At 37.5% G+C, this 23,878-nt stretch overlaps 1 protein-coding gene across 3 annotated transcripts in view; it reads left to right on the forward strand.

Annotated features, from left to right (window-relative positions):
* Nucleotides 1–22,557, forward strand: part of CNTLN (centlein) — a 285,688-nt gene extending 263,131 nt beyond the window's left edge. For all 3 annotated transcript variants that reach the window (XM_040631462.1, XM_040631460.1, XM_040631461.1), the window contains exons 24-26: nt 7,615–7,800; nt 10,305–10,382; nt 21,143–22,557. In XM_040631462.1, coding sequence (XP_040487396.1) covers nt 7,615–7,800; nt 10,305–10,382; nt 21,143–21,244 — 366 coding nt within the window. In that variant the 3' untranslated portion in view covers nt 21,245–22,557. The remainder of the gene's footprint in view (nt 1–7,614; nt 7,801–10,304; nt 10,383–21,142) is intronic.
* The last annotated feature ends 1,321 nt before the right edge of the window (nt 22,558–23,878 follow it).

A 23,878-nucleotide genomic window follows, 5' to 3' on the forward strand; every position in this document is an offset into this window, starting at 1 on the left:
CGCCCCACGGGTAATGTGGACATTTTAACAATATTAATTCTTCCTATCCATGAGTATGGGTTATCTTTCCATTTATTCACATTTTCTTCAATTAACTTTGTCAGTGTCTTATAGTTTTCAGTGTATAGATCTTTCACTTCCTGGATTAAATTTACTACTTTGATTTTATTGTTTGGAATGCTATTGGAAATGGGATTGTTTTCTTTATCTTTTCCAATGTTTTGTTGTTAGTATATAGAAACACAACTAATTTTTGTATGTGGATTTTGTATCTTGCAACTTACTGAATTTGTTGATTAGTTTTAATGACTTTTTGGTGGAGTCTTTAGGATTTTCTATATATAACATCATGTCACAGGCAAACCAAGACAATTTTACTTCTTCCTCTCTGATTTAGATGTTTTTTATTTCTTTTTGTTGCTTAATTGCTGTAGCCAAGACTTACAGTGGCATCCTTGTCTTGTTCCCAATTTTAGAGGGAAAGCTTTCAACCTTCCATTGTTGAGTATAATTTTAGCTGTGGAATTTGTCATATATGACCTTTATTGTGTTGAGGTATGTTCCTTCCATACCCACCTTGTTGAGACTTTTTATCATGAGAAGAGGTTGAATTTTGTTAAATATTCCGTCTACATCTACTGAGACGATTGTGTGATTTTTTATCCTTCATTCATTTAATGTAGTATTTCACATTTATTGATTTGCATATGTCGACCCATCCTTGCATCCCAGGGATAGATCCCACCTGATCATGTGGTATGATCCTTTCAAAGTACAGAGAAAATCTGTGCAGGAGAAATACAGTGGTTAAATCTTCAGGGAGGCAAGGGGGCTATCCTGGTCATTGGTTTCTTCAGCAGCAAAAACTGATTAGGTCCTTTGCAAGACAGGCCACTGTGAACCAAGGTTGTGCCTGTGCCTGGCTGATACTGGTAGCCCTAGCCCTTCTTCCTTGTTCCAAGCCATCTCTGTACATCTCCGTTGTGCCAGTCTCTGGGTGAGATGAAACTGCAGCAGGTCCTTCATACAGTGCATCAAAAGGCTGGGGAAGCTGGTTGCTCACCTCACTCTTTCTTCCGCAGGGAGGGGAAGGAACTCTTGAAACTGGAAGTTCCCTCTATATGCTGAGCAGCACAAGCCTCAGTGATAGGCTGATACAGGGAAGGCTGATAAAGGGAAGCTGTCCTTCTTTTATGTTTGGTTGTTCTCAAGCTTTTTGTTCCACTGTGTTTTGGGGCTTTGAAAGGCATGTGCCCTCTCCTTCTCCTTTCCTTGATATTACTGACAAGAATTTAGATATGGTGGTGAGCCATCTTAGACTATTGAGGCAAAAGCAATATCGACTTAGGAATAAGGCACGGATGTCTCTTTCATTGCTACTATTATCTTTTTTTTTTAAGATTTTATTTATTTATTTGACAGAGATAGAGACAGCCAGCGAGAGAGGGAACACAAGCAGGGGGAGTGGGAGAGGAAGAAACAGGCTCATAGTGGAAGAGCCTGATGTGGGGCTTGATCCCACAACGGCGGGATCACGCCCTGAGCCGAAGGCAGACGCTTAACCGCTGTGCCACCCAGGCACCCCTCTTTCATTGCTACTATTAATACTTGTTCTACAGGTTTTTGGAAATGTAAATACACAAGTAAAATATATAATTATAGGATGTATACAACCAAAATGTGATTGTCAATGACATGTTTTTAAAATTTTGTGTTACATTTCCATTTTCATTTGTCTCAAGGTTATTTTTTTTGTTTTTTGTTTTTAATTTCTCTTTTGATTTCTTCTTTGGCCCATTTGTTATTCAGCAGCATGTTGTTTAAACTTCACACACTGGAATTTTCCACTTTTCCTCATAGAATTAATTTCTAGTTTCATATCATTGTGGTCAGAAAAGATGTTTGATATGATTTCAGTTCTCTTAAATTTATTAAGTTTTGTTTTGTGGTCTCACATGATGTATATTAGAAAATGTTCCATGTGCACTTGAGAAGAATGTGTATTCTGTTGCTTTTGGATGGAATGTTTTACAAATATTTGTTAAATACATTTGGTATTGTGTCATTCAAGGCTGATGTTTCCTTATTGATTTTCAGTATGGATGACCTATCCAGTGATATAAGTGGGTATTAAAATCCCCTACTTTATTTTTGCATTACTGTCTATTTCTTCCTTTCGGTCTATTAATATTTGCTTTATATATTTAGGTGTTCCTAGGTTGGGTGCATAAATATTTACGAATGTTATGTTCTCTTGTTAGATTAACCCTTTATCATCACGTAACACCTTTCTTCATCTTTTACTGCAGTCTTTGTTTTAAAGTCCATTTTATCTGATGTAAGTGTAGCTACTCCAGCTCTCTTTTGGTTTCCATTTGCATGGAATATCTTTTCTATCCTTCACTTTCAGTCTGTGTGTGTACTAACATCTAAAGTGAGTATCTTCTAGGCAGCAGATAGATGAGTGTTGGTTTTTTATTCATTCATTCAATCTATGTCTTTTGATTGGAGAGTTTAGTCCATTTACATTTAAAGTAATTATTGATAGGTATGTACTTATTGCTATTTTGTTAATTGTTTTCTAGCTGGTTTTGTAGTTCCTCTCTTGCTCTCCTTCTTTGTGTTTGTTTGTTTTTTTTTATGATTTTATTTATTAGAGAGAGGGGGAGAGAGAGAGAGGGGGAGCACAAGCAGGGGGAGTGGGAAAGGGAGAAGCAGGCTCCCTGCTGAGCAGGGAGCTGGATGCGGGATTCGATCCCAGGACTGTGGGATCATGATCTGGGCTGATGGCAGATGCTTAACTGACTGAGCCACCTAGGTGCCCCTTCTTCTTTGTGGTTTGATGACTTTCTTCATATATAAGGAAAAATTATACTTATATTCTTTTCTCTTTATCTTTTGTGTATTTACTATACCTTTTTTTCTTGTGTTTTTTTGTTTTTGTTTTGTTTTTTAAAGATTTTATTTATTTATTTGAGAGCGTGAGAGCAAGAGAGAGCATGAGCAGTAGGAGCAGCAGGTGCAGAGGGAGAAGCAGACTCCCCACTGAGCAGGGAGCCCAATGTGAGTCTCAATCCCAGGACCCTGGGATCATGACCTGAGCCAAAGGCAGAGCCTTAACCTGAGCCACCCAGATGCCCCTTTTTTTTTGTGGTTACATGAATCTTACATATTATAGCTTATATCTGTAACAGTCTGTTTTATTTTGATAGCAACTTAAGTTTGATCCCATTCTGAAATGCAACATTCTTATTCTCACTCCATGTTTTGTTTTTGAAGCCACATTTTACATCTTTTTGTCTTTGTATCCCTTAACTAATTGTTGTAATCATAGCTATTTTTACTACTTTTGTTTTTTAACATTCATACTAGCTTTGTAAGTAACTAATTATTGTGGTTTTGATTTGCATTTCTCTGGATGAGACATGATTCTTTACCTAGATAATCCTAAAGATTTAAAAAACAGCTACTAGTATTAACAAGAGAGTTTAACCATTTCATAAGACATAAGGTCAAAGTACGAAAATCAAATGTATGTTTTATATATTAGCAGTAAACAACTGGAAAATGAAATAGACTATTTTCAACTTACAATAGCATTAAAAAATTCTTTAAATAATTCAAGAGAAGACATGTAAGCCACCAAATGTTGGAATGAATGTGGAAACGGAGAATTTTTATCCCCTGTTGGTGGTGCAAGTTTTGGTGGAAATCTCTAAAAGTTCTAATATATGAAACATTCACCTACCTTATGACTCAGCAATTCTACTTCTAGGTATTTATCCAAGAGAAATGAAAACGTGTACAAACATACACACAAAATGTGTACAGCAAAATATATAGCAGTTTCATTCATAATAGTCAAGAACTGGAAATATTAGTGGAAAATGCATTTTGGAAAATTCTGTCTTAATTTTAGTGGGGTAAAATCATCATTCCCCCCCCCCACCGGAATCAAGCAGCAGACAAGAATGAGAAACAAAAATTCAACTCCTTTTCACAGTCAATGTAGGTCAGAACTAAAACTGTACTTCAAAAGACATGGAAGAAGAGTGAAAAACAGGTACGGTTGGTGAAAGCATGCAAAAGGACACAGAAATAAGACACCATGAAAAGAAGACTTAGGTCCTACAGACCTCTGAAAGATCAAGACCTTTTAGAAGATGAAATTCACATGAGGTACAAATCCAACATCCACTATTTGCAACAATGGAACAAGTCTGCAATGGTTTGTGATAACCATCCTCAAACTGATTTGCTTCCATAAGGATATAGGGCTTAATGAAGAATGAAAGAGACAAGGAATATCTGAAGCAGGCAGCTTTTCTCATAGCAGTCAAGAAAAGAGATTCCTTACATTGTAAAAACAAAACAAAACAAAACAAAAAAAGCAAGCAAACCATAACAAACATAACCTGGCAAATGGAATTCATAAAAAAAAAAAAAGTCGTATGCAAAATTTCACTAGCCTGGAACATACCACAGGCCCGTCTGCCATGTAACTTTCTATAAATAGGTGATCTAGGAAAAAATCTTCTCCTTCAAAAATGAGTCCAGAGATATGAACCAACACAGTATCTATGCAAATGTAGTAGAATAAGAATGGAGAAAAACAGAAAAAGTAAGTGGCAGAAAAATAAGTTTCACCACAGACAAGTTGCTACAGAGCAGATGAAAAATTTTAGTTTGAATTTGAAATATTACTGAAATAATTTCCTCCAAAAAGTACATGTTTAAGGTGGAATTAAATGTAAGAATGTAGGAAAAAGATGATGAGACATAGGAGCAGATGGAAGCAAGGTGGCAGGCAAAGCAAAGAAGTAAAAGACAAGAAATTATCTCAGAAAGTATGTATATTGCTGGTCTCATATGAATATATGTGTGTCAACAATTGCTGTTTGGGTGTGGGAGGAATGGCCTCGGAAGGGACATCAGAGAAATTTCTGGAGTATGAAGAATTTCTATATCTTGAGCAGGGTAGTGGCTCCAGACATGCATAAGCTGTCAAAGCTCATTAAACTAAGCCCTTAAAATGTGTGCACTATTTCAATATAATTATGCCTCAATTAGAAAATAAAGCATATTGGGGCAAAAGGATTTATGAAGCAAATGACAGAGATTCAACATATGTATAATTGGAGTCTTCAAGGAAGAAAACAAATAATGACACAGAACAAATATTGAACCTGTAATTCAACAATAATTTCCCTCCAAAAAGTAAATAAGCTAGCAAGAGAAATAAGTGAGAAAGAGAAAACTTCGAAATGATCCTAAGAAACACAGATAAAAGACTTAATTGGAAGGGAACACGATGGTCTTCAATTAGGAGGACTCAACATGCTAAAAGGTTACCCTGACCCAAATGAAATTTAACGTGATTGAAATAAAATTACTGGTATGATCTGTTTTTTAGGAGGAGGGAGACTAGACAAGGTTCCTGTGGAAGTTCATATGGAAAATAAAACAAGCAAAAATTACCAAGAAAACCTGAAAAAGGAGGGTGGTAGGAGGGAACTAGCCTTGCCAGATATATTATAAAGGCTTTCTAGTTTAAATACGTTATAAAGCTTCACTAATAAAAAGAGAGAGAGGACAGAACAGAAAGTCCAGACACTGACCTAAACACATAGGAGATCAGTGGGAGAAAGGTGAACTTTTTTTTTTTTTAATGATTTATTTTGTTTGAGAGAGAGACAGAGGGAGTGGGGCGGGGAGGGCAGAGGGAGAGGGAGCGAGAATCTTAAGCAGACTCTGTGCTGGGCTTGGAGCCTAACGTGGGGCTCGATCTCACTATCCTGAAGTCATGATCTGAGCCGAAGCCAAGAGTCGGACGCTTAATTGACTGTGCCACCCAGTTGCACCAAGTTGAACTTTCTAATAAATTGTTGTGGGATGACTGAGTATGATTTTATGTAATAATTTCTCAATGATGACAAATGGGTAAAAAATACAAAAATGAAAAATAAAAACTTAAAAGTAGCAGAAAAAAACCATGGTTAGAAAATTCATTTATGGGGTGCCTAGGTGGCGCAGTCGTTGGGTGTCTGCCTTCGGCTCAGGGCGTGATCCCAGCGTCATGGGATCGAGCCCCACATCAGGCTCCTCCACTATGAGCCTGCAACTTCCTCTCCCACTCCCCCTGCTTGTGTTCCCTCTCTTGATGGCTGTCTCTATCTCTGTCAAATAAATAAATAAAATCTTTAAAAAAAGAAAAAGAAAATGCATTTATTTATATATATATACATCTGCCTTCAGCTCAGGTCATGATCCCAGGGTCCTGGTATCAAGCCCTGCATCGGGCTCCTTGCTCAGCAGGGAGCCTACTTCTCCCTCTGCCTGCTGCCCCCCTGCTTGTGTGCTTTCTCTCTGACAGATAAATAATAAATAAAATCGTAAAAAAAAAAAAAGAAAAAGGAAATATTTTTCCCTTGGCATGAAACACTAATTACTGTCAAAAGAAAAATACAAGTATGAAACAACTTAGATATGTACAATAGACAAATATATAAACAACTCCTATAAATCACTAAAAAAATAGAAAAAAATGACAAAAAAAATACAGTTATCTCTTAAGGTTGATGTTCACCTTTTTTTTTTTATAAGAGAAATGAAATTTAAAAATACAGTGAAAAAACAAACTACAGTGAGATCCCAGATTAGTGTTTTGCTAATGGTGTGGAGAAACAAGTACTTTCATATGTTCTTTGTGGAGTTGTATCTCGGTACTATCATGGAGAGAAGGAAGATTAAGTAACAGCTTTCAAAATTACACTTAGATCCTTTGGTCCAGCAATTTCATTTCTAAGGATATATCCTAGAGATGCAAAATGTGTACATGAGTACTGTTATTTATTGCAACATTGCTTGAGCTGGCAAAAGATCAAAAAATAACCCAAACATCTAACAAACCTGCTCTTAGATCACAGAGCTAGGCATCTAGGTCCAGAGCTCTGTCCACGCAGAGTAAGGGCTGTCCTTTTCTTATGCATGCGTTGGCATGGTATGAACCAGCATTGACTCATTTCTCAAAGGGAGAACTTAAAAACTGTGAAGCAGTCCTAGATTTTTAATTTTTTCGACCTTTATTGTTATCTTGCCCACACATAATTTAATTACATGTTTACCCAACTTTCTCAAGTCCTTGCAAAGCATTTCTGATCCAGCTTTAATAAAATAGAAACAACTTTCTTTCTGTAACCATTTTTCATGAGCTTATGTAATAAGTAAATTAATCATGTAATTAACCTATTACAATGAACATACAGAGAAATGACAGTTGGCATCAGCTCAGTGGGCAGGAGTGGCTGTGCTCTGGCATGACAAAGAGTTGCCTGCCTGCTTCCAGCATCCGCCAACCAGGATATTAGTTGGTAAATCTGAAAGAGAGATTGGAGAGTTTGGTTAATCTAGCAAGTTAGTTAAGTGTGCATCTAAGAGAGCTGTTATTACATGCAGACAATAAGTAAAGAGCAATCTACTGTGTTGCAAAATAAATAAAATCAGAGCAATGCTAATACGCAGTGATTTGCTGCTGTCTTCACATTGTTATGTTGTGACTGCTTTGTCTTCATTTATGACTCCATATGAGCCCACGTTCTTTCCAATGTGCTGCAGGCTTTGGTTAAAGAGTTACAAAGTGATGTCCATGAGATAAGGCAACAAATTAGAGAGTTTCAAAAAATGCGAAAAAACAGGGATGCGCGCAAAACCTCAACCCATAAAGTCCAGACCTTGGCAGCTTCAATCCTGAACATTTCACGGTCAGATCTAGAGGAAATAATGGATACAGAAGATGAAATGGTAAGATCATTTAAATATTTATTGATAAAGGGCTTTTAACACATTGAATTTAACGTACTTTTGTTTTATAATTCTTAGAGTTTCCTCTTCGAGATAATATTAATGAAGGTCAGCTTAGTAATGTACGCATGAAAGTTACATCAGGGCTATTAGCCAACTCAGAAAACATTTAGAGAAATTTCACTGTATGATACAGAAATAAGCCAGTACATAAAACCTTAAGAACTGCGTGTTTGTTATTCAGGTCAGTTATTCAAGTCCTTTCCTGTCTCTTCTATTTTCTTTAATTTAGTTAATCATATATCTTGTAAGCTAGTATTTTTAATTAAACCAATTTGAATGGATTCAGTTAAGGTGGGTCATCATTGATTTGAGGACTTTTCCTCCTAGATGAGCAAAAGTAGTAAATCTAGCTTTCCTAGCTAAATTCAAAATTATTGCTGATCAAGTTAAAGAAAAAACATATATTTATGGCTTTAAGTTGGGTAAAGTCCTCCTGTCTGAGTGAATTTCTGTGCATATAGATATGGGTCCTCAGTAGCTGCTCTCTACCTCCTGGGGAGGCCAGTGCATTTTTCACATAGTTATGACCTCTTAGATAGCAGAATCTCATCCTGTGTACCGTCTTCTGTGAAACCTGAGAGTGATACTCAATCCTGTTCTCCCATTAAGTCTCTGAACTTTGATACATGAACATTAGATTTGGTTGTTTAGAAACATTAAAGAGATGATGGCGCTGGTAGCTTCCCAATAAATATTTGCTCAATGAATAAGTAAAATGATAGACTTAAATATTTGTATGAGAACATCCTTCAGCCCCCAATTAGCTGCTCCAAAAACTTCTGGAGAAAATAAAACAGAAAAACTTCTGGTGTAGAGCAGATCTACAATTTGCAGAGGTTTTTAATAAAACTGCCAAGAATTCTTAGAAAAGAGGTCAAAGGAATCCTGCAGAGATGGTTTTCATCCCATGGGTGAATGGGATAGTGAACTCTCCATTTCCTATTTTCAGCACCCAAGCCACAATGCCTGTGACTTTCTACACTTTGAATTCACTTTGTGAATTCTGAACTTTGAAGTACAAGAGCATTATCAAATACAGTATCACATGTAAGACACACAGGAAATGATAGTGTCTCTGGCAAGGGTATTAACTATACTTACTATAGACGCTTAATTAAAATGTATTGATTGATAGTGAGAATCCTAGCAAAAAATTAGGGTTGAGTGCTCCACTGTTCCCTAAGAGTTGTAAAACAAGTAGATTACCAGAATCCCCCGTGTGTATGTGTGTGTGTGCACGTGTGTGTAGATACATATTCTAGAAGATAGGCCCGTCAGCTTTGGGTGGTCTCAGGAGATGCCCCCTCTGGGCTTACAGATTAGTTGCCCCCTTCGGGTATATGAATGAGGAGATCTCTCTCTATAGTCCCAAAGAGTAGCTGGCACATTTCTGTGAAGAAAGGGCACCCCGGCCTCTGGGCAGATACATTCTAGAGCCAGAATATACAGCACTATGAAATGCATATCACCCAACCTTCAGTGGACATCCTCCTGGAAGAAGAAGGACTCCCGTAGAAATCACACTGTTCTGAGAAGGACCTGTGCACCTTGATACATTTACTAGATTTAATTATAGATCAGGGCTTAGTTAGACAGATCCCTGCATCTTTTCAGAGGTCTAGAGAGTTGACAGACTTGTCCAAGCAGAGCCCAAACCAGCTGACTTATATTCTATAACCACACTGAACTCTAGTAAATTCATATAAAAACAATGAGAACCTACGCAAAGTGCCTCGCCCAATACCTGGCATCTAGTAAATTTCAACAATTGTTCATTTTCCAAGCCCTTCCCTTTTTTGTAAGCTGAATCATGATCTTAACTGAATAATCCGCTGCACATATGAATACATTATACTTTCAGAAATATTTTACCTTGATCATTGAGGGGTTGAAAATATTTAGGAGCTTACTTCTACTTGAAGTAGAAGCCTCCCTTGCCCATCAGTTGGTTTTTGGATGTTTAAAACAAGCAAGCATTTAAAAACACTGGAGCCATGCCATGTCCTATTTTGTTTGCAATTGTAACGGTTACTCCTTAATTATCTATTGACAAGTCAGATTTTTAAATTAATATAAGGTTTTATGTTATCTTACAAGGGTCACTTGTAAATGATTCTTTTATACAGTTTTGTCTTATTTTTCACTTTTTTAATTGCTTTCGGCGCCACCTCTGTCCCTACCTTGAGCTCCACTGTGAAGGCAGAAATAAAATATTCTTGAATTGTATTGTGAAATAGAGAAATACAGCTTTATCTCCCACGTGTCAGTATTTATAAATTGAATATTAAGAGCACAGATTTGCATATTCCCTACTTTGGAAGGACAGGCTGGTCTTTACTGAATCCTTTACTGAATCTCTTTAAATTTATTCGGTATCTAACAGTATGATCAAGTTCATTGTAAATGCAATTAACACCGGTGTTTTGATTTTCTTCCTTTAGGACATAGAAAGGACAAGGATAGATGCTGAGAATGATCGAGAATGGCTGTTGTACATTCAGAAACTTCTTGAAGGACAGGTATTTCATTTTTCTGCTTCATCTCTAAAAACTTAAAAAAAAAAAAAAACATATTCCAAGCCTTACACTTTTCCTCGATGTCTAACTTTTTGTAAACACTTACCACATCATTTACTTCTGTTAGGTAAAGAAGTATTCCAATAAGTAGACAGGAAAGTTAACCCTCTATTTGTACTTGTGGACTTAACAAATGAAACAAATGCCTTGGGAAGAGCCGACACAGGTCTTAGCAAATGCATTAATTAAATTATTGAGTCCACCTCTAGGCTTGCTACACTGAAAAGGATCCATTCTCTCAGCCCTCTTAGGAAAAGAGATTCTTTATTATGTGTCTTTAAAGTTGGTAGTTGATATGGACACCTGAGGAGTTCATGGGTTTCTGTGACCTTTTACTATGGACCTGTTTCCAGTCAATTCATGTTTTCCTCACAGCCAGACAGCTGTTTATTACTGTGTCTTCCCGCATTCTCTACAATATTTTCTACTGAGACCTCGAGCAGCTTGTTAGTGGGAAGTAAATATTGATTTGGCATCCTGTCAATGCAGAAAGAATGAAAAAATTTCCACCAGAGGCCCCTCAAACATTTTCCTATCGACATTTTCTGGGCCGAGTGGAAAGCTGCATAGAGGATGACAAGGCCAAGACGAGTTGAAATCCCTGAGGGGTCCATTGAGACTGCTGCTGTGACCTGTGTGATACTTTTTCTTCCCTTTCAAGTATTTTTTTAATACACATAGAGTCTGCTGGGATGTGCCCCTCTTGTAAGTGATCAAGGGCAGTTTATTGGCAGGTGAGAGCCCTGCCTTTCTAGTCATAGCTGGCTTTTGTTTTGACATCACCGACAGCACATAATGTATTCGAAAACTTTTTCATTACAGTTCTTTTGGCTGGACCTAATTGTCTCTTTTAGAAATGAACCAAGAATTGAAAGAGCTAACATGTGTTTTTCAAAAAAGAAAAGAAAATTGTTAATGTCCTGTAAGTTTTGGAAAGTCATCGTATATGTTTCTGTGTAAAGATTAAAAATAAAAGCAGATTTAAATGCAGTTATTTTACATTTATATTAACAAACAGCAGTATCTATCCTTTTGGAAAAGTCAAAGACAAGTAAAATCATATAGGAGCTACTGATATTCTTAGTATCAGTTTTGTACATCTTTGAAACATTATCAGGAATCACTTCAATACTAACAGACGGTGATGGGCAATCTTTGGCTTAAAGTTGTTCAAGTGCCGACGTGCAGACGCTGGACAGAGTCTTCTATGGTGACAACTTGCTTTTGAGAAGAAAGGCCATGTCTTAATGATGTTGCACACCCCACACCCAGCCCCGTGCCCAGCACATCGAAGGAGCTCAGTAATGATTGCGTTGGGTTATATTTTTAAGCTTGAGAATGATAAAAAGAAACTTCTGAATGAATTTTTTTAATGTTCAACATGTAAGTACGACCCTTTAATCTGGAACTTCCATCGGTTATGAACATAAAAATCATACGTCCACGTGTGTACATCTTTATTAAATTTCACGGAAGCGACATTGGCACCAGCGAGCCCTGACTCTTCTGCCGTACCTGTGTAGACGAGCACACGCACATTCCGCGTTATCGGGGTGCGTGCTTATTCTGTTGAGTTAGTGCAGAAAAATCCTGTTGAAAACGGCATTAGACCGCTTAATACTACAGTTTGATGTAGTGCCTTTTTGTGCCACTGAGCCTGGACTCTGGAATATAATTGCCTGGCAGTATTGATTTAATTGCCCGGGTTTATTTGTGGACTCCTAATTATTGACCGGAGGTAAATTTAATGGGGCGGCCTTTATGAACACCAGGAAGGCTCTGCTGTTGCTGTTCTACACAATGAACTGTACTGTGGGCCTTTAGATCAGTTTTCAAGCTAATTTTATTCCACTGTGACAGTATGAAAACATTGATAAAGTCAAAGACTTTTTATTTTTATTACTGACATAGGTGGTTTTGCTGATGTCTTTGAATGCTGTGAGAAAAAAACAGGGACTTCATTGGCTGCACTTGGATGTCACTTCGTAATTACACCCAGGAGAAAAATCTATAAAATAGAAAACATCTCTCTCTTTTTTTTTAGCCTCCTTTTCTTCTGTCTCAGTTCCAGCAATTATATTTGTCCTGAGTTGTAGAAAAGGTTTTCTTTGTCCACCGGTTTGGTGAGAGGCTAAGTGATGCTCACAGGATCATGTGGACAGAAGCGTGTGTGCTCCTTCCTACGTCCACTGAGTAGGACATACAGCCCCGTGTGTCTGGGTTACACGATCATCAAGCCGTGGGATAATTGCGCACCTTTCCTTAAAAAACGAATTAATTCAATATTGATATTTTTTTAATAATAATATTTTTATTATATTATGTTAGTCACCATACAGTACATCCCTAGTTTTTGATGTAAAGTTCCATGATTCATTACCTGCGTATAACACCCAGTGCACCATGCAATATGCGAAATAAGTCAAGCAGAGAAAGACAATTACAATATTGATATTTGATTCTTAAAATATTTTGAAGATAAGATCAGATTGTCAGAAAACCTCTCTTTTACGTCCTCCCTCTGCGTTGGGTGCTGTGTATAAGGGAATTCTCAGATCCGAGGAGTCAGTCTGGCTCTGTGGTTTTAGCTTTGGTTTAAGGATTAGGCCATGAAATTATTTTCTTGCAAAGAAATTTTTCTCTGCATTCATTGGATGAAAATTTGTATCGATACGACATTTACCCCAAAATAAAAAGCTGCTCTGCCGATGTGGCGACGTGGGACTCGAGTATAAGAGTATAATGCCTACTGCTGTCTGTTAGCCGGATTCCCTGGGAACTAAAAGGTCTACAGCCTTAACTTTCCTATATTTAATACAGAATGCAAGGATATGTCCTCATTCCTGCAAGTGGCCCTGATACAATTGATAAATTTATACATTTAATCTTTATTGGCACCTAACCTTTATCCCACAGATTAATAGCAATAAAAATTACACTTAAAGAAATCTAATATCTATTGCCATTTTTTTATGGTACAGTTGCCTTTTAATTTCTTTGAATATTTCTACTTGGAGTAATTCCTCTTTAACATTATTGCGTTTTTAAAAACTTATCATTTATGACAGAGACAAACAAGCAAGTTAATGATTACAATAGGATGGGGGAACCCTTCAAAATTAGTTTTTCTATAGTTTAAGGAGTGAAAGGAAAAAACAGAGATAGGAAAAGTAGGCTGGGACCAAACTAGGAAAGCTTTTGAGCAGGAAAGGTATATGATGAGGGTTGTGCTTTAGAACAAATACCTGAGATCAGCAAACAGCAGGTTTGGAGGGAGAGAGACTGGGAGCAGGAAGATAGTTGAGGCAAAGGGTAATGAGGGCCTGCATGTGCCGTCGCCATAAAAAGAGAAAGAATGAGAAAGATGTGATCCACGTTACAGTGATTGAATCAATAGCAGTAATGAGATAAGGTGAAGTCAGAAAGCAGAAACCATAGAAGGGTGAGTTTAATACCCTCCATAAAGAGACAGATGATGATACCTTTAAGAGTTTGAGGGACCCAAAGACATAGATCGGATTTGGTAGGGAGTACGTGCCAGTACAGAAGCCATAGGAAATTTAGTAGGTGCATCCCATTAACAATATTCAAGGACTCACGAGTTTTCATTAATTCAGCCTAGCCTTCTCTCCGGCTCTTCTCAGTGAAACTGAGCCTCTTTCAACTCAACAACAAAAAGCAAAGAAATTGATTTGAGCAGACATTTCTGCGAGAAGATAAACAAATAGCTAATAAGCACATGAAAAGGTGCTCAACAGCATCAACCATTAGGGAAATGCAAACCAAAACCCGCAATGAGACACTGCTTCACCCCTGGTAGGATGGCTGTAATGAAAAAGACAGACAACACCGAGGGTTGGTGAGGAAGGGGAGAAACTGGAACCCTCACCTCATGCGTTGCTGCTGAGAATGTAAAATGATGCCAGTCCTGTGAAACAGTCTGTCAGCTCTTCAGAAAGTTAAGGAGAGAGATTATATAGCCCAGCAGTTTCATCCCCTAGGTGGATGCCCACAATAAATGAAAACACATCTCCAAAAAAAAAAAAAAAAAAAAAATTCCTACATGAATGTTCCCAATGGCGTTATTCCTAATACCTCAAAAGTAGAAACAACCCAAAGGTACATCAACTGATGAATAGATTAACAAAAGGTGGCAAATAAACATGGGCTGTTTATTATTCAGCCATAAAATGGAATGAAGGATTGGTACGTGCTACAACACGGAGGAACCTTTAACTCTTACGCTATGTGAAAGAAGCCATAGACAAAAGGCCACATGTAGTATGATTGCATTCATATGGAATGTCCAGAATGGGCAGATCTATAAACACAGAAAGTAGATTCGTGGTTGCCAGGGGATGGGGGGCTGGGGAGGTGGGGAGGGGCTGCTAATGGGTACAGGGTTTCTTCTGAGAGTGATGAAAATGTTCTGGAATGAGATAGTGGTGATAGTCGCAAAACCTTGTGAATATACTAAAAACCAGTGAATTATACACTTTAAAATGGTGAATTTTGTGTTATGTGAACTGCATCTCCATTTAAAAAATGCTCTCCTTGATATTGAAAGAGAAAAAAAAGAATACATTTAAAAGTAAATTCAGTAAATTTCTTATATCATATGTGCCCTTTCCTCCACCATTAATTAGCAGAGATCGCCTTTTTAAAAGCCTTTGAATTTGAATTTCTGTCTATTGGCCATACTTATGAATAAATGAGATAAATTATTTTGTTTCTTATTTAATTTGTTTCCTTTCAGTTGGCACAGAAGGAGATGCCCCCTGTGATACTCTGATCAATACTACCTTCTCATATATCCAAACTAGGAGTGGTTTGTACTCTGCCCTCTAAGAAACAGCTGTATATTTGTTCTGCCCATTCTGACCCTCAAAATTAAAATTGTAATAGAGGTCATTTAGCTTTGTTTTCAGGCCTTAAAAATACGTGAAACAGTCCTTTTTGATTGGGACTTGAAAAGGCAATGGAGGGAATTAGAGGAGATAAAACCAAAGCTATGCTATGGAATCCTTTCAAAAATCCTATACTAAGTACCCCCTATGTACCAGGAGATGTTTCAGGTTTGGGGTACAGAATTGGACCAAGGAGACAGAAATTACTGCCTTCATGGAGCTTAAATTTCTGGGAGTGGAGGACAATAATCAAAGAGTTAAAATGGATCAACTGTGAAATTTATTAAACAACTTGAACAGAATTATGGGTGTATATATTAAAATATGTATACTTGGACAAAACAATATACACTTATAAACACAATATGGTTCTTTACTAGGATTTGTATAAAAAGCTTGAGCCAGAAATGGCTGGAAAATGTTTCTTGATTTCGTTGTGTTGTTGCCCTGTTCTTTGTTATTTGCTCATCCTTTTCTGCACTTCATTCAGTCCGTTTTAGTCCACTTTTTTGGAGATCATATTCTTGCATTGGGACTGTATCAAAAATTCCTTCTGCCTTCAGCTGTTGTGAATTTAAAGTACGAAACTTGATCAGTGGTTTTTCTTTAGCTTTAAATATCCCTGTTCCTATTAGTTGCTTCAGATCTTGCAAATGCTGAAATTTAAAATGGCTCTTTCCCCAGTGCCCTCTCTGCAAAATATGCTTACTTTCTACAGAATCCTTGCAATACGGCAGTGAGAAGGGTTTTATAAATCTCCCTGGCTTTTGTAAATAGAGTACCTTCCGGCCTGAAGGTTAACTGAAAGTTTCTCCTTAGAACTCTGAACACATCTACTCTGTTGCACTTACAACACATGCTTACACATGCGTGCGTGCTCACACACTCACCCTTGCTCACACGCATCAACCCACACACTCAACCACCCACAGGTTTCTCACATCTAGCTGAAATAGCAAGAGTTCAAATTTTTCCATTCAAAGCCTTCCTGGTTTTTTTTTTTTTTAATTTAACAATGTTAAACCTTCTTTCATGTTTCCAGTAAAAGCAAGTATACTACATAAAATTTAACATCTTTATTTTCAGGATGACTCAAGCGAGGTTAAAGTCAGTTTGTGTTTTAAAAGCAGTATCTTCTCGATAATAGTTTTCAAACCCAGAACAAGGATGAAAATGGTGAAAATGTTCATTTGCCCCTTAGATTTAAAAAGTTACTCTTATTTCATTTTTGTTCTTTTAACACAAAAATTTTCCATTTTCTATTTTTAAGAGCACATTCCAATTAGTGCTCAAGCTTTAAGTTATCTATATGTTTAATAGTCATGGACTTTAGACTTTGTTTTTCTTTCCACTGTTGCTCTCAAACATCTGCAGCCATCATTCATATCTCACCTTTATACAGAAACACCTCTAAATGAAACCACAATTTGTAAGTGTGAGGGACAAATCTGAGATGGTGTCAGCGACACACCAGTTCCTAAAAGCGAACATCTGTAGGTGTTTACATGTAAGATAAGCCAAAGTCCGTGTGAAATCTGGGGAAATTTCTCCGGGATAGAAATCACTGTTCGTGGCAGGGACAGCCCGAATGACTAGGAAGATCTGCTTGAAGACTACAGTACGCACCAAGCAAAACTCAGTTGTTCCAATGTCCCAGTTACATTTCCATCCCCAGAAACCTCACACGGTATCCCTGCTCGCCTGTCTGTGTTTCCCACTCTGTCGAAGAGGTCAAACTTGTGGAACTCTGTATTGACATACCCAAGAGTATCACTTCTCCTGTGTTATGCAAGAGAGAGGAAGAACTCACGCAGGCTTTCTGGACTTCGGGGCCCCTGGCATAGGCCATCTAAAATGCAACCCTAGGCAACATGATTGTTGGGTTTGTTGTTTCAGATACATTTCCTGGGATAAGTGAGAAAGTTTGCTCTTGGACACTTCAGTCCACTTCAGTCCAACTCCAAAATCCTATCAGTGAGAGGATCGCCGTGCTTTCTGTGTCTGACAGAGTTCCCTCCAGAATGCATGTAGAGAGATTTTAATTGATGCTAAACTCCCAAGTAAAATGAACCGGCACCTAATCTAGACTAAAGTAGCAGAAAGTTCAGGTCTCCTGGTCTTCGTGTTTTTAGACGTTTTGCAATTAAAAAAACCAAAACAAAAAACAGGGCAAACAAGCAGACCGTGTGAATGTTTAAAGCACTTTCCAAGGCATTTCATATTTAAGGAGAGTCTTAACTGTACCCAGTCTATAGCTGTAGGCTGAAAACTGATGTTTGTTTGGTACAATAGGATTTTGAAGAACTCTCTTGAATCACAGTGGATTAAATTATGTTCCATCAGTCTTCAGGTGAACTATAATTTGTAAGATTTAAGAATTAATAATAATCTGTAAATGATAAAAATGATTACTCTCAGTTGACGAAAATAGCCAGTGAACTCAGAATGCCATTCTTAACCACTCTCAGAAAACAAGAGTTTTCATTACTCCATCCTAGACTAAGCAGAAGTTTTTATCTGTGCAGTCTATGGAAGAAGTTTGCCAAATAAGTGGATAGTGCGAACTTGGCAAGAAAGGCTATTTGTAAACCCAGCACTGCTAATACGCTCATTATTTGAATATGTATTGAGTCTACTCCATGAGTAAGGAGCAATTAATAATGTAGGAGGGACATGTGCTTACAATTTTTTGGTTAACAGTTCCTTTCAGTTATTATAATCATTTGAAGTGTTTTGTGATTCTGGCTTTTCCTTAGACTTCCTCTAAGTTTGTTTCCGTTATTAAGGATCTTATTATAAAGTTACATTAATTTTATATTTTATAAAATTGCAGTCGATCCTTATATATTAAAAAAAAAAAAACACGAAAACTTCTGAAAGGCCTCTTTGAGAGCCGGCCTTATACTTCCCAGTGAACAACAAGTCATAAAAGCATGTACAGTGAGCACTGTGTTCAGAGGAAAAAATTCAGAATTGGTTTATAAAAAAGGAAATAGAACCGTTGAATTAAAGTAAACATCTCCAACCAACTTGTAAGATATATGAACTCTCATTTCATATTAGATAGATAATAACATTCTTCTGACCTATTTGCAGGGCAGAAAGACGTGCACATACGGTGCATCGTGATTAAAAGATTGAGTGCTTTTTGAAATCCATATGTGTTAGCCTCCATACAAAGCTTAAAAGAAGCTTACAATCCAATAAAACAGGATTGACAAACAGTTGTGCTTAACCGTGGGGCTTTACGTTTTATTGGGAGCCGGAGGACGAGAATAAAGTGAGTTGTCAGTAGTAAATTAGTAAATGGACCTCTTGTTCCACCTTGGAGGCTTCCTGCAAGACAAATTCTTTGAGATAGATTTTTTGCAAAGGAAGTAAAATTTCTGAGTGTATGACATGTTGAAAACTGTTCAGATCCCGAGATAATAAGGTTTAATTTTTAACTTGAAAATGTGATATGCAAATAAGATGATGAATGTCGGCACATGTGGCCTGATGAAAGTACCGGGTGATGTCATTACATAAGCAATTACAGAAGCAGCATGTTTCCCAAAGTGTGTTCCATGGACTGACTGCTGGTTCCACATGATAAATAGACTATGTGAAAAGCATGGACCAAATGAACTCAGAAACAGGATATTGCATTGCCCTCTTGGAGACACACAGTGCCTGTTAGTATCTTAAAGCCTCTAAGAAATCCTGAAATCAAGGAAGTTTTTAAAGTTTGGTTTGTTTCCCAAACTTATTTGGTCATAGAACCCTTTTTTTCCTTGACCTTTTGTTTCTACCAGGAAGAAATGGGAGGTTATTCTCATCTTGTTTGTCTGCTTTTTTTTTTTTAATAATTTTTTTAATGTTTTATTTATTTATTTATTTATTTGAGAGAGAGAGTGCGTGCAGGAGCCTGAGGAGGGGGTGGGAAGGAGCAGAGGGAGAGGGACAAGCAGATTCACCCTATGCGGGGCTCCCTCCCACAACCCTGAGATCACAACTTGAGCTGAAATCAAGAGTCAGAGGCTTAACCGACTGAGCCACCCAGGCGTCCCTGTTTGTCTGCTTTTTTGATGAGAATGTGTATGGGACTGATAGCCATGGCCAACATTAAAGAAAGGTGCCTGATAGTTTTCTTATTTTTTCGTATGTTCATTTCTTTAACATCTATTAATGCCCTGAGAATTTAAATTACCTCATTTATAAGACCGACAGTTTTGCCAAATAAAACCCCTTTCTGCCTCCCAGAAGGGCAATCTGTCAAAGTAAGGATTTGCTTTTAGTATCTTGCAGAAGGAAGTCTAACATTCTTCTTCCTTCTGTCTAAGATGCATTTCCCCCACATTTTCGTATTTCTGACATTGAATGTCAACACAGTATGTATATATTTATGTGGAAGGGTTGGGGTTTTTTCTGAGAAAAAGCTGTTTTTAAGTGAATGTGTGGATTTTCTGTGCAAGTCTGTCTTCAGAACTGAAGAAATGTGATATTTTGGTATTTTGGTACGTTATGACTTCTTCAGTGGTAAGTTTCAAGGAAGACAACGTGTGAAGCTCCTGGCATGGACTTAGGCTGCCCTAAGGAGAGGTAGTTTGTTAGAAAGACGAGAGAGAAGTTTAACTAGAATCTTAGTTAGAAACTTGATATCTGAGGCAATGCTATGGACCAGCTTTGGTCTTGCTTCTTTCCTGGGCCAAGTCATCTGTTTGCCTGTTGTTTCACTACCACTGGCCAATCTTTGCTGTTTTCCCCCCAATTCAGATTCAAAAAAGAGCCATTCTCTTCGGTTTAGCTAATTATAATACCCTAGCTGAGCGCAGCTGGTGCCGATGGGGGACGCTGCCAGTGGTCATCCTACCACCAAAAAAGGGCCTGATGCCACTTCCCTGCAGGAAAGGGGACTGGGCGTGACAAGCATTCCCAACTAACACAATCAGGGAAAGAAAAGCAGTCTTTCCCTGGTTAATCCACAGGACAACTCCAAGAAGTGACTTAATGAACTTCTTAATTGTTAGAAACCTCTTCTGTGAGACTAGAGAACTGGACGGGAGATGGAAGCAAGTTGGAGGAGCTGTGTGAGTAATTAGATAACGGTTTAGATTTTCTCCTACTTGCAGCACACACGTGCATTGTACGGGTTGGAGTTCTCCAGGAAGCCCGGGGAAACAGAGGGAACAATGAAACTTTACCAGAAAAGTTATATAAATTATGAAATTTAAAAATGTACTCTACATTTCATAAACTCAGCAGTTTGCAACATGTGTATTACACTTTGATATGCCAAACTTTTCTATAACAACTTAATCAATGGGTATACTTTTGCCATTTTTTTTCCCTCTGAAATTTTACCCTACAACTCGAGGTGTTCGGCTCCAACACAGACAAGTGTATTGATAGTTCTCTCTCATTCTTTGATGAGTGATGAGCATACAGTACGACTTCTGTGGGCCTGTGGGCCCTGGAGTTGGCTGTAACCTGCTATTGATCAGCTGATTGAAGACGAATGGCTTAGCTGCTTGTATTGCAGATTACATCATTAACATGGTCAGTAAACCATGAATTGTTCAATAAGGCGTTTATCTTTTTTCATTTTACTTCTGCTCTTTTATCATTTTTATTATAAAAGACAAAATTACCCCCACTAACCGGTAAGATCAGCTGAAAAGAGACCCAGTAGGGTACCATTATGGGTGCAAAGTTGCAGATAGCCGAGTTCTAATGGTTTAATGATACTTAGTGTATGTTTTTGAGCTGGAGAAAATATAGAGTTTTGATATCTTTTTTTCTGTGTTTCTCTTCCAGCTTCCTTTTGCCTCCTATTTACTAGAAGCAGTGCTGGAGAAAATAAATGAAAGAAAGAAACTAGTCGAAGGATATTTCACAATTATGAAAGATATTAGATGATATTACCATGGAGAACTTTTTTCCAGAAATGAAAACTTTTTGCACGGTGTGACTGGAAAACATGCATTACCATCCTGATACAGTTTCTGCTCCAACTATCAGTAGTCAGGTTCGATACCAAAATAAGAAGTCTCTGAAGCTAATTAATTGCTGAGCAAGTGAAACTAATTAAGTACATAGCCATTTAAAAGGAAATAGTGTAGCATTTGATTGTTGAATACAAATATTGCCACAAATCAATGCAAACTTAAAAATGATTTCCCTTCCAGTGCATTCAAAGAAATCAGAACAATCTTGGACACACAAATTGGTCTGAATAGGAGAAGAAAAAGGTGTAACTGAGGGTTTAATGTTTTAAGTTTTATAAAGACACTAGGCTATTGACATAGAACACTATAAAAGGCCTTAAATCATACAATGAAGAACACATTTGTATTGTAAGCAAATATAAAATGTGAAGCATCATTATCTTAAGGATGAGCATTTAATGAAATAAATTGTGTGGTCCAGTTTTATCTGTTCTCAATGTACTGGATGACATAGGAGATACTGTATTTTCCCAGAACTATGTGGCAAAAATAAAAACATTTTCTCCTTCTCTCCCTTTCTTTTTTTAAGTTCACAAGACTTGGTGTGCTCCTCTAAATTAGCAAGGGACCACAAACCCAGTGTCTAAAATCAGGTCTAGCATAACTCCTACTGTGGTCAACTAGTTAAAGTTAATTTCTTAACTTTAAAGTTAAATTCTTAACAATGATGTCATCTTCTTTAGATTTCCAAATATTCTCACCCCATTTCACCTTTTACCATGTTCCTGCCGCGTGTGACCTTTTTAGGAAAAGGTTCCTCTAATTCACCAAACTTCTGCCTGCCTCCAGCCTTTACTCTTGCTATTCTTTTTCTAGAATACTCTGTACTCAACTTATCTCATGACTGTCTCATCATGACTTTTCTCCTCATTCAGGATCACCTTACCTGTTCCCTCAGAGACACATTCCCTGGCCATCTTACTATTTAATTTCCTTCATCACAGAAAATTATCTGTTTTACCTGTTCACATATTTATCTTCTTGTTAATTTGTCCTCCCCACCCCCTTTAGAATATAGGTCCCCTGAAATTAAGGCAGTGGTTGGCATATTATGGCCCACAAGCCAAATCTGGACTGCTACCTGTTTTTGTGTGGCCCACAAGCTAAGAATAATTTTTACATTATCAAATGGTTTAAAACAAAAGGAGAATATATTTTGTAGCATGTGAAAGTTATATGAGATTCAAATTTTAGTGTCCATCAATAAAGTTTTATTGGAACACAGTGATGCTCATTTATTCATGTATTGTTTATGGCTGCTTTCAAGCTATTGTAGTGCAGGTGAGTGTGCGGCCCAGACCACATGTGGTGCTATGGTCACTTTGCACTACTTCTTGGCTAGCTACAAATCACAATGACACAATTATAACTTGACAGCTTTTCAAGTGCCACGAGTACTACTCTACTGTGCTTAAAAAAAAAAAAAAAATACCAGTACATACCCACCATGTCAAAATAAGAAGAGAAAAATGACTATCAAATGTCATACTTTTTAGGGCACAGTGGAGTGTGGACTATCTTACTGTTGAACTCGGTGGCAAACCATCGTGTTTATTGTACGAGGACATTTGACCTGAGCTAAAGGAATGCCCTGTCTATTGACATTACCAGCTATTATGAATACTCGTGACTGTATTCCCAACTCGGAAGAAGTTATAAAATTTAAAATGTAGTAACTCATCACAGCAGAATTTTGTTTCAAAGATAAAAATGTGACTGCACAGTATTACCCTGATACCAAAACCAAATTAAGGACACTCCAAAGAAGGAAAACGTGGTAGGCTAAAACACGGCCTCCAAAGATGTCTACCTCCTAATTCCTGAAACCTGTGAATTTGTTACCGTTTATGGCAAAAAGGACTTTGCAAATGTGATTAAGCTGAGGATCTTGAGTGGGGAGATTATCGTGGATACTCTGGGCCTGATGTCTTCCAAGAAGGAGGCAAGAGGAGTCAGAGAGCAGCGTTACCACAAAAGCAGAGGGACAGAGAAATTTGACAACGCTACCCAACAGCTTTCAGCGTAGAGGAAAAGGGCCAGGGGCCAAAGACTATAGGCAGTCCTTGGACACCAAAAAAGGCAAGAAAATTGATTCCCCCCCACAGAGCCTCCAGGAAAAAAAAAAAAACAGCGTTGTTGACACCTTGACGTTAGCCTAGTGAAATTGATTTTGCAGATCTGCAACTACAAGAGAATAAGTTTTTGCCTTTTTAAGTCGCTAAGTTTGTGGTAATTTGTGATTGCAGCAATAGAAAACCAATACAGTTTTCTAAAATTCTGTTTAGAATTATCGATATTTATGAGGGACGTTGGTCAGAAGATACAAAATCAAGGCTGATTCTGTATTCAAAAACCAATGTAAGACATGTAAACGGCCCAAAGGAGAAATTTCACATGATCATAAAATTTTAGAAAAACATTTGAAAAAATTCAACACACATGCATGAGAGAAAAAAAAAAAACTCAGAAAATTAAGAACTTCCTCAGTTTGATGAGAACCATCATAAAAAGCCTACAGCTAACATTATACTTAATGTTGGAAGAT

Source organism: Ursus maritimus, unplaced genomic scaffold (genome assembly GCF_017311325.1).
Source record: "Ursus maritimus isolate PB19 unplaced genomic scaffold, ASM1731132v1 scaffold_17, whole genome shotgun sequence".
NCBI classification, from domain to species: domain Eukaryota; kingdom Metazoa; phylum Chordata; class Mammalia; order Carnivora; family Ursidae; genus Ursus; species Ursus maritimus.